The following is a 12364-nucleotide window of genomic DNA, read 5'->3' on the forward strand; positions in this document are numbered from 1 at the left end:
GCGGCGGCCTTACAATTTTCAAGGCAGACGCAAGGTAGCCTCAAGGTGCCTGCAAGGTGACTGCAGGGGGTCCCGAAGGCGAACGTGCGGCCAGACGGACGGTAACGAGTGGGTTCATTTTTTTTTTTCTTTTAACCAGTTTTTTTTCCCCGCTTGTCCAATTGCTACGGCGAATGTAGAAATGAAAAAAGTTATAACTCCGTGTTATAATTCCACGGTGACCCCTACAGCCTGTAAAAGATAGCCAAACAGTGTAGGGCTACCCTGAGGCCACCGCAGAAACTCTGCGGCCGCCGCACGTTTGTCAATTCAGAGGGCGTACGGCCGCCGTAGAGCAAATGTGACTTAGGCGTAACCGGGAGTACGAAGCATCAAAGCAGAGGGTACGACATATGGTGTGAAATTCAATACTGTATAGTACTTAAATTCCAATAATAAATAAATAAATAACTCATACGAAATTTTTAGACAGGGGGTACAGATAAAAACAGGGGGTACGAACACATAAAAAGGTTAAGAACCACTGGTATAGGCGATTTCCATTTGCGGTGATACGTCAACTTTTTTTCTCGGAAGAATTTCCAAAATCAGAGATGGTTGCTGCCTGCGCGTGGGCTTTCTGCATATACCTGGCAAGTTTCACGAAGATCCGATGAAAACTCTGGGTTGTGAAACAAAAAATGTCAAAAAATAGGAATGACGTCATAAAAATTGATATGACGTCATAGTGATGTATCATATGTGTGGTAATTCATCTCTGCTAATGCCCTGTTTGATTCCCACAAACAGAATTCAAAAAGCTTGCCTAGTTTAGGAGATAATTTTTTAGGCGATTTCCATTAGCGGAGATATTTTGACGTCATAACATTTTTTTTCTAGGAGGAATTTTCAAAATCGGAGATCGTTACTGTCTGCGCAGGGTATTTTTTTTACATAAAAATGCCATTTCAGGAAGTTTCGATGAAAACTGTAGGCTGTGAAACAAAGTCCACAAGAAGAAGATGAAGAACAACAACGTAAGACTTAGAGATCCTCCACGAGGATCTAAAAAAAAGAAGTCCTTTCACCTGAAGGTGACGTCTCCCTGTTAAACATGCAAAAACGTCTAAATTTTGGCTGCCACTCACCCCTTTCTCCTTTAACCATTTCCTCCATGTAGTGCATCATCATAATTGTTTTCCACTGTCAGTGCTCACCTTAAGGAAGCCAAAGTGCTGCAGCATTCCAGAGATCTTCTCTGCATTCCGCCCTTCGTTCATAAAATCCAGCTCCACAGGCAAGTTTTTCCGAGCCTCGTTGAGCAACCAGAGGAAATGGAACTCGGGGAAGAGCCAGGCAACAGTGTGGACAAGCACCTGTAGGAATGTGGCATGAGGTTTAGCATTTCTCCATCACAGTGCTTTCATATAAAATAAAGCATGTTAGCAGCATCTGCCTATTTGTATGTCCTGGTGTTGTGCATCACAGTTTATCGTCATAAACCTCACAAGTATATATGTCTAAGATAAACAGTTACCAAAATCAAAAGCACAAACACTTGTACCTCCATCAATTGAAGATCCCGAATTGCTTGCTGTTGCACCTGGCGGTGCTGCACCTTGACAGCAACTGTGCGGCCATCTTTCAACACAGCCCGGTGGACCTGAGCCAGTGATGCAGCGCCAAGTGGCTTTGAATCAAAGGTCTGGAAGAGCTTTTCGGGCTGAGCAACCAACCCAGGGTGAAATGTAACAAAATGAAGCAAATAGTATGAGATAATAATATCAGGAGAACCATTTAGAAAACACAAAGTGCCAACCAAAGAATGGTTAGTCCTAGATACATCCATTAGACCATACTCTGTGCAGAGCGTTGGTGCTGCCTCAGCAGTCTCCTTGGCTATTGGGCGAAATCCTGGACGGGTCGCCACTCCAACACAGGATACCAGCAAGCTGGCACTCATTTTGCCGACCTCTTTAGGATGACAGGCAGAGTCAACCCCACCTGGTATTAATTAAACAGATGAGTGAGATTTGAACTCAGGATCTGAGGATCCCAAGCCCACCCTAACCATTAAGCTAACACCAGGCATAGGGATTAATAAGGCACCCTTAAGTTGTGCCTGTACAAGTTTCATTTCATTCCACCAGGCTTTGAATTATTTTCACCCATCTTGCCATTTTCTTCCTTTGAGGGAGGGAAGGGGGGGGGGGTATGAGGGTGTGCAATCGGAATTATCCGAGCTATACAACCACAAGGTGTTAAAGAGCACAGAACCAGAATACATAATTTGCCTCGTACATAACCCAGGTTATTTTTATTTTTGGGAGCGATTGAGGCAGCAGACCATTGCCCATACACCACCAAAAAAAAGGAATGCGTCAGAAGAACGCGTTTCATGCTTGGAACAAAATAGCCCATAGGGCGGGTACTCTGTTTTAGTTACATGCGTTTGCATTTTAACAGTTTAAGGTCAAACCATTGGAGCTTATTGGAATGGTTCCAAAGTATGACAATTAAAATTTCATTTAAAAGCAAAACAGTCTCCAAATCCATAAACATGGTTGGTCTGTACAATGCCATTTGAAATTTGAATGAAAAGGAATATCACACTTGAGTACTTCTTCGTTGAAGATGAAGAAATCGTTGAAAAAAAAAAAGAAGCTTCCATCAGCTGTTGCTTGAAAAGGTGCAAACCGAGCTACCATTTTAATGATGTAATGCAAATACACTACCTTACTCACAGGCCAAAGATCAGGCTGTTGTGTTGAGCATCTACTGGTCGTGGAATGCCGAGGTGGCCAATTATCCTTGCCATTGTAAGCTAGCAATGTATCAAAAGTAAAGAGGATGATATTTCTGTTCACACATTTCCCTCAGCTATACATCTATCTATAATTCCAGCAGTGTGTGTGTGTGTGTGTGTGTGTGTGTGTGTGTGTGTGTGTGTGTGTGTGTGTGTGTGTGTGTGTGTGTGTGTGTGTGTGTGTGTGTGTGTGTGTGTGTGTGTGTGTGTGTGTGTGTGTGTGTGTGTGTGTGTGTGTGTGTGTGTGTGTGTGTGTGTGTGTGTGACCACTGTTTCTCGACGACCTCTGGTCCGATCGAATTGAAACTTGCCAGGTATATTGCTGGGGAGCTGAGGATGTGCCTTTTCAAGGTTTGATATTAATCGGACAAGTGCTTCCCAAGTTATGGCCATTTATTTACCAAACCAATGGGAAGACACGTTGCGTGGGCGTGGCCGATGGGGAAGGGAAGCACAGCCACGTTCCCATTACGGGTTACAACGTACGGACTTCCAGAGAGTGATGACTTCGTGTATTCTAATAATTTCTCGATTTCTTATGCGCATTTATAGATAAACAGGATGGCCCAAGTTATGATCGTTTTCATATTAGATGGTGTATAAATTTCGGGTACATCAGAGTGCTGGTATGCTCCGAACCAGGAAGTAAATTTTTTCTCTCTCTTCTCTTCTCTTTTTGTTTTTCCTTGCCACGACATTGCGAAAAGGTAAAATACGTTGGCGCTAATTGAATAATTGGGTATTAAAAATAAATTGCGAATAATCGTAAATGCGAATGATATCGAACTTCCGGGTAATGCACGTACGGGCACATGAGAGCGAAGAAACGGCCTGTGTGGTTTATTTATTATATATATATATATATATATATATATATATATATATATATATATATATATATATATATATATATATATATATATATATATATATATATATATATATATTTTTTTTTTTTTTACGGGCACATACGATTTCATGAGAATTGAACGTCACAACCCAATGAAGCATTCCATGATGATCTGTTTGGATATTTGATTAAAAATGCATACACGATAAAAAGAGTAGTATATTTTTGGACACTGTAAAATATTTATCACGATAATATGTTGAAGGAAAGGGGTTGGGAGTGGGGGAGAGGGCACCAGATTAATATGCAGTAGTCTCGTTACAATGAGCAGCTAAATGCCATGGACTTGCCTTTTCGGTGCACTGAATGTGTTCCACAAGGACCAATTGCACACACATTGCTGTGGCATTATCCAGGGTACAGTACTAATCAGTACAGGACCTTTCTCAGCACGAGATCACACCAACCAATACACAGATGAAAATATAAGCACTCTTAAGTCGAAACAAGTCCATGAATGGAAAGGCCAGTTTGTTCCACATTGTACAATTGATGCTGAAAGTACTCTGTGCATAGTCAGGCAAACTCCACCTCAAGGGGTTTCACAGTGGATAGATTTGTATGTGCACTTGCTCCCTGCACCAACAATATGTGAAGGCCATAAAGTTTTTGAACTGATTGAGCCATTCATAGTTCCTGTAAATTATTCAGCATCATCTGTGGTGGAAGGAGGAGAAATAGTAGTCAACTTTCTCATGGTCCACTGCTACAAGCTTCTTCTCCAAAATTCAACTCCATCACTGCACTTTCTTTTCCCCAATTTTGAACTCGTGTTTATAAATAAGTGCAAAGCAAAGGAGGGTGGGGAACCACAACCTCAAATCGTAGGCCAGTCAACACAAACAAAGGTGCACCGAAAAATGCAATGGACAGTGGTGGATTTTATACAAATGATGCCCTTACAGTGATTTGAGAAATAAGAACCACAAGAAAAATCAAGTTGCTGTTATCTGGCTGTCAGTTCCATCATATAATATTTCTTTAGTGTCACAGAATTTCTCCATGCTGGCTTGATGCTGCAGAATTATACAAGTTTGGTCTGACTTCATCACAAGGCCACTAATTGCTCAAGTCTCTGTGCTGTTTGACCGAGCAGAATTATTACCCCCACCAAAGGAGAGGGAATTGCATTTGGATCCGTTTCTTTGTCTGTCTTATACAAGATTGTGTGTCTGTTTGTCCACACAGAATGTACAAACATTGGTCATAAAAGGCACCAAATGGTAGCCAGTTGTACTTCTCTTTTATCAACCGAGTAGGTCCACAAAGAATGTCCAATTAGAATGCGAGTACATGTCTAAAGTATGTCCAATTAGAATGTGAGTACGTGTTTAAAGCATGTATAATTAGAATGTGAGTATGTGTATGAAGTAAGTACAATTAGAATGTGAGTACATGCTTAAAGTATGTCCAATGAGAATGTGAGTAAATGTTTAAAGTATGTCCAATTAGAATGTGAGTACATGTTTAAAGTATGTCCAATGAGAATGTGAGTACATGTTTAAACCATGTATAATTAGAATGTGAGTACGTGTATAAAGTACATACAATTAGGATGTGAGTACATGTTTAAAGTATGTCCAATTAGAATGTGAGTACATGTATAAGGTATGTACAATTAGAATGTGAGTACGTGTATAAAGTATGTACAATTAGAATGTGAGTACATGTTTAAAGTATGTCCAATTAGAATGTGAGTACATGTATAAGGTATGTAGAATTAGAATGCGAGTACATGTTAAAAGTATGTACAATTAGAATGTGAGTATGTGTATAAAGTAAGTACAATTAGAATGTGAGTACATGTTTAAAGTATGTCCAATTAGAATGTGAGTACATGTTTAAAGTATGTCCAATTAGAATGTGAGTACATGTTTAAAGTATGTCCAATTAGAATGTGAGTACATGTATAAGGTATGTAGAATTAGAATGCGAGTACATGTTTAAAGTATGTCCAATTAGAATGTGAGTACATGTATAAGGTATGTAGAATTAGAATGCGAGTACATGTTTAAAGTATGTCCAATTAGAATGCGAGTACATGTATAAGGTATGTAGAATTAGAATGTGAGTACATGTTAAAAGTATGTACAATTAGAATGTGAGTATGTGTATAAAGTAAGTATAATTAGAAAGTGAGTACGTGTATAAAGTATGTCCAATTAGAATGTGAGAACATGTATAAGGTATGTAGAATTAGAATGTGAGTACATGTTAAAAGTACGTACAATTAGAATGTGAGTACATGTTTAAAGTATGTCCAATTAGAATGTGAGTACATGTATAAGGTATGTAGAATTAGAATGTGAGTACATGTTAAAAGTATGTACAATTAGAATGCGAGTATGTGTATAAAGTAAGTATAATTAGACTGTGAGTACATGTATAAAGTATGTATAATTAGAATGTAAGTACGTGTATAAAGTATGTATAATGAGAATGTGAGTACGTGTATAAAGTATGTACAATTAGAATGAGTACGTGTATAAAGTATGTACAATTAGAATGAGTACGTGTATAAAGTATGTACAATTAGAATGTGAGTACGTGTATAAAGTATGTACAATTAGAATGTGAGTACGTGTATAAAGTATGTACAATTAGAATGTGAGTATGCGTAGAAAGTATGTACAGTTAGAATGTGAGTATGTGTATAAAGTATGTACAATTAGAATGTGAGTACATGTTTAAAGTATGTCCAATTAGAATGTGAGTACATGTATAAGGTATGTAGAATTAGAATGTGAGTACATGTTAAAAGTATGTACAATTAGAATGTGAGTATGTGTATAAAGTAAGTACAATTAGAATGTGAGTACATGTTTAAAGTATGTCCAATTAGAATGTGAGTACATGTTTAAAGTATGTCCAATTAGAATGTGAGTACATGTATAAGGTATGTAGAATTACAATGCGAGTACATGTTTAAAGTATGTCCAATTAGAATGTGAGTACATGTATAAGGTATGTAGAATTAGAATGCGAGTACATGTTTAAAGTATGTCCAATTAGAATGTGAGTACATGTATAAGGTATGTAGAATTAGAATGTGAGTACATGTTAAAAGTATGTACAATTAGAATGTGAGTATGTGTATAAAGTAAGTATAATTAGAAAGTGAGTACGTGTATAAAGTATGTACAATTAGAATGTGAGTACATGTTTAAAGTATGTCCAATTAGAATGTGAGTACATGTATAAGGTATGTAGAATTAGAATGTGAGTACATGTTAAAAGTACGTACAATTAGAATGTGAGTACATGTTTAAAGTATGTCCAATTAGAATGTGAGTACATGTATAAGGTATGTAGAATTAGAATGTGAGTACATGTTAAAAGTATGTACAATTAGAATGCGAGTATGTGTATAAAGTAAGTATAATTAGACTGTGAGTACATGTATAAAGTATGTATAATTAGAATGTGAGTACGTGTATAAAGTATGTATAATGAGAATGTGAGTACGTGTATAAAGTATGTACAATTAGAATGAGTACGTGTATAAAGTATGTACAATTAGAATGTGAGTACGTGTATAAAGTATGTACAATTAGAATGTGAGTACGTGTATAAAGTATGTACAATTAGAATGTGAGTATGCGTAGAAAGTATGTACAGTTAGAATGTGAGTATGTGTATAAAGTATGTACAGTTAGAATGCGAGTACACATATAAAGTATGTCCAATTAGAATGTGAGTACATGTATAATTGGAATGCGAGTTCATGTATAAATTATGTATAATTAGAATGTGAGGATGTGTATAAAGTATGTCCAATTAGGATGCGAGTATGTGTATAAAGTATGTCCAATAAAAATGTGAGTACGTGCATAAAGTATGTAAAATTAGAATATGAGTAAGTGTATAAAGTGTGTATAATTAGAATGTGAGAACGTCTATAAAATATATCCAATTGGAATGCGAGTATGCGTTTAAAGTATGTATAGTTAGAATGTAAGTACATGAATATAGTATGTACAATAAGAATGTGAGTACGTGTATAAAGTATTATAATTAAATGTGAGAAGGTCTATAAAATATATCCCATTAGAATGTGAGTTTGTGTATAAAGTATGTTTTGTTAGAATGTGAGTACGTGTATAAAGTATGTAGAATTAGAATACGAGTAAGTGTATAAAGTATGTATCGTTAGAATGTGAGTAGCCTGGTGTTGGCGCAGTGGTTAGGGCAGCGGTTTGGGATCCAAAAGGTCCTGAGTTCAAGCCCCGTTGAGCCACCGAATTAATACACCAGGGGGTTGACTCAGCCCGTCATCCTTCCGAGGTCGGCGAAATGAGTACCAGTGTACTGGGCCGGTGTATACCCCGGTTAAATAGGTGTGCCAGATCCCTGTGTCGTAAGAAGCGACCAGGGTTGCGTCAGGAAGGGCATCCAGTGTAAAACGTGCCAAATCACGATGCGGATCATACGGATGATCCGCTGTGGCGACCCCTAACGGGAGCAGCCGAAAGAAGAAGAAGAAGAAGAAGAAGAAGAAGAAGAAGAAGAAGTTAGAATGTGAGTACGTGTATAAAATATGTCCAATTAGAACGCGAGTGCATGGATAAATTATGTCCAATTAAAATGTGAGTACGACGTACGTGTATAAATTATGTCAAATTAGAACGTGAGTACAAGTATAAATTATGTCCAATTAGAATGTGAGTACATGTATAAATTACGTCCAATTAGAACGTGAGTACGTGTATAAATTATGTCCAATTATAACGTGAGTGCATGGATAAATTATGTCCAATTAGAATGTGAATACATGGATAAATTATGTCCAATTAGAACGTAAGTATATGGATAAATTATGTCCAATTAGAATGCGAGCAAGTGTATAAAGGATGTCCAATTAAAATGTGAGTACATGTTTAAAGTATGTCCAATTAGAATGTGAGTACGTGTATAAAGTATGTATTGTTGTAGAATTCCCGCCCGTCGGCATGCGAACGACCGCGTCTCACCAATAGCGGTCGCTTCGCCCACCGAACGGACAATCCAGTCGTGACTTTCTGGAACAACGCCAGAAACCAGTCACGGGTGGGTTTTTAATCCCACCACGGCACAGTCCGAATTAGGGTGTTTCATATTGCAACTTTTTTGCGCTTGTCAAGTTGGCTACCCGTCGTAGCTTTCCAATATCGATAAAAACCCCACTCGCCGATTTTTAGAATTTTCCTCCCAAAAATGGCGGCCTTTTTTGCGTTTTGACACAGGAATCGACTCCGACACCTGCTAAAATACGTTAATGTTACTTGATATGTGTATGTTTGTAGATAATTATGATTGCCATGTCTGCTAGCAGTCGGGAACTGGACATTAGGCATCCAATATGGCAGAAAAATCCAAAATAGCGTCCAAGATGGCCGATTTTTGGCTACTGGAAAGTTGTTCCCTCCGATGTGGGTTCTAATATGTCTAGTTATAGTTTTTTGGGTGTGCTGAATTCGTTTTTATGCTCTAAAATGCAGTATTTCTGTCACAGAGACATCTGCGGGGGTCATGCTCTCGCGTTAAGAAGTAGTTCTTGCAAGTCCGAAGAAGAATTTTGAATATTCTCGCCCTCATTGATATCAGAAAATAACAATTAAATATTCGAAGGTCAAACATGTATTTATTTAACATGTACAGTATATACACGAATTACTAGTATACGAATGCCATAATGAATGTTCAAATATGAATTCATGTATGCATGCCTATCAGCCTCGATAATCAATAATATTGGCCATGGCATGGCATACATGGATGTAGCGACATTTCAAATTAAAATTTCCATAGTTCAAAAACATCAATGTTCACACTTCGCTTCATATAGTTATCTACATTTTCTGAAGAGTGGATTTCGTGTATCCAGAATAATTCTGCCTGTGCCACTCAACCACTTGAAGCAAAGCTTACCTTTGCTGTTCATCCCTCGTTTTGTCTATAAAATCCGAAATCAACTTAATTACACGCTCTGCAAGGTCGTTAACTACGTGAACATTGTGCACATAGTTTGCGAATTTTTGGTAACCATCACTTTCTGGCCATGTGCTTGCAGACTCACACATCCATTCTACATCAAGTACATAATATAGTTCAAGAAGGTTGAATAACCGCCACGAGTCGTCATCTATGAAACTGCTGAGACACAGGTCACGACTCTCATTCTCATCCACGGCCGGAAATTTTGGATTTCCTGAGCTGAGTTGATCATGAGGTAGTCTAGCTGTCTGATGCAACAGTTTTGCCATCATTTCTCGCTCATCTGTGGGCACATTGGAATCGGCAAGAGCGAAAATTACCAATTGCGGTGTCAAATACCATAGGTGTCGATCACTCCTTCATATATACATGAAAATGAAGATAACTATATGAAGCGAAGTGTGAACATTGATGTTTTCGAACTATGGAAATTTTAATTTGAAATGTCGCTACAGCCATGTATGCCATGCCATGGACAATATTATTGATTATCGCGGCTGATAGGCACGCATACATGAATTCATATTAGAACATTCATTCTGGCATTAGTATACTAGTAATTCATGTATATACTGTACATGTTAAATAAATACATGTTTGACCTTCGAATATTTAATTGTTATTTTCTGATATCAATGAGGGCATATTCTTCTGATATCAATGAGGGCAATGAGAATACTCAAAATTCTTCTTCGGACTTGCAAGAACTACTTCTAAACGCGAGAGCATGACCCCCGCAGACGTCTCTGTGACAGATATACTGCATTTTAGAGCATAAAAACGAATTCAGCACACCCAAAAACCTATAACTAGACATATTAGAACCCACATCGGAGGGAACAACTTTCCAGTGGTCAAAAATCGGCCATCTTGGACGCCATTTTGGATTTTTGCGCCATATTGGATGCCTAATGTCTCGTCCCCGACTGCTAGCAGCAATAGCAATCATAATCATCGACAAACGTACACATATCAAGTAACATTAACGTATTTTAGCAGGTGTAGGAGTCCATTCCTGTGTCAAAACGCAAAAAAAGGCCTCCATTTTGGAAAAAAATGGCCGCCGGCAGCCATTTTTGGGAGGAAAATTCTTAAAAAAAATAAATAAATAAATAAAAAATAAAAAATAAAAAAAAATCGGCGAGTGGGGTTTTTATCCATATTGGAAAGCTACGACGGGTAGCCACATTGAATAGCGCAAAAAAGTTGCAATATGAAACACCCTCGTCCGTATTCTACCCGCGCAAAATAGGGTCAATCGCCGAATATCGATATACCTAAGTACCCGCGCGGGTAACCGACCAAGGGACCGTACTTCGGCGAAGGCCTGCTTGGAGGCGAACCGCTTAAGCGGTCCGTTCCGTTCTGGGATAACCGAGCGGGTATTATCGCCAGAACTCGCCAGACCCGATTCTATTTATCGGTTATTTAAAAACCAACTAATATTCCGCAATACAAGATGGCATTTCAATGGGGGAATGGACGCAATGTACAGGTTTACATTCACACAAGGACATTTATCTATCTATAATTCCAGCAATGTGTGTGTATGTGTATGTGTATGTGTATGTGTATGTGTATGTGTATGTGTATGTGTATGTGTATGTGTATGTGTGTGGTGTGTCCGCTGTTTCTCGACAATCTCTGGTCCGATCTAATTGAAACTTGCCAGATATATTGCTGGGGACCTGAGGATGTGCCTTTTCAAGGTTTGATATTAATCGGACAAGTGCTTCCCAAGTTATGGCCATTTATTTACCAAACCAATGGGAAGACACGTTGTTGCATGGGCGTGGCCAATGGGGAAGGGAAGCACAGCCACGTTCCCCATTACGGGTTACAACGTACGGGCTTCGTACGGGAGAGTGATGACTTAATGTATTCTAATAATTTCTCGATTTCTTATGCGCATTTGATAAACAGAATGGCCCAAGTTATGATCGTTTTCATATTAGACGGTGTATAAATTTCGGGAACATCAGAGTGCTGATATGCTCCGAACCAGGAAGTAAATTTTTTCTCTCTCTTCTCTTCTCTTTTTGTTTTTCCTTGCCACGACATTGCGAAAAGGTAAAATACGTTGGCGCTAATTGAATAATTGGGTATTAAAAATGAATTGCGAATAATCGGAACTGCGAATAATATCGAACTTCCGGGTCAGGCACGTACGGGCACGTGAGAGCGAAGAAACGGCCTGTGTGGTTTATTTATTTATTTTTTACGGGCACGTACTAGTTATAATAAAGCACGTATGCAATTAAACAAGGCAAAACACGTATGCAATTATACAAGCAAAAAAAGCACGACAAAAGAACTACAACTGTCTATTTATTATGTACAGTCACTTGCACTTAACAGCAGTTCCCACTTATTCGACAGGCCCATGGACACACGTACGCGCGCGCGCGCACGCACGCACGCACGCACGCACGCACGCACGCACGCACGCACGCACGCACGCACGCACGCACGCACGCACGCACGCACACACACACACACACACACACACACACACACACACACACACACACACACACACACACACACACACACACACACACACACACACACAAGAAATGGTGGCAGAGGTCTTTAACGGGCTCCAGCTCGGAGGACAGGTGAACTGAAACCCAGAACCTATCTCGAACCTCTCCACCTCATGTGGTTTTCAAGTTGTTCGGACCCGGGCTCCAGCG

At 38.9% G+C, this 12364-nt stretch overlaps 1 protein-coding gene across 10 annotated transcripts in view; it reads right to left on the bottom strand.

Annotated features, from left to right (window-relative positions):
* The window catches only part of ADCK1 (aarF domain containing kinase 1), a 123628-nt gene that overhangs the window by 58084 nt on the left and 53180 nt on the right, over nt 1-12364 (bottom strand). For 8 of the 10 annotated variants that reach the window (XM_085869592.1, XM_085869596.1, XM_085869590.1 and 5 more), the window contains exons 4-5: nt 1544-1702; nt 1197-1355 (exon numbers count right to left, since the gene is read on the bottom strand). In XM_085869592.1, coding sequence (XP_085725718.1) covers nt 1197-1355; nt 1544-1702 — 318 coding nt within the window. The remainder of the gene's footprint in view (nt 1-1196; nt 1356-1543; nt 1703-12364) is intronic. The other 2 variants (XM_085869597.1, XM_085869593.1) reach the window with 1 other exon arrangement.

Source organism: Eptatretus burgeri, chromosome 2 (genome assembly GCF_056783735.1).
Source record: "Eptatretus burgeri isolate ZD-2024b chromosome 2, Ebu_testis_v1, whole genome shotgun sequence".
Lineage (NCBI taxonomy): Eukaryota > Metazoa > Chordata > Myxini > Myxiniformes > Myxinidae > Eptatretus > Eptatretus burgeri.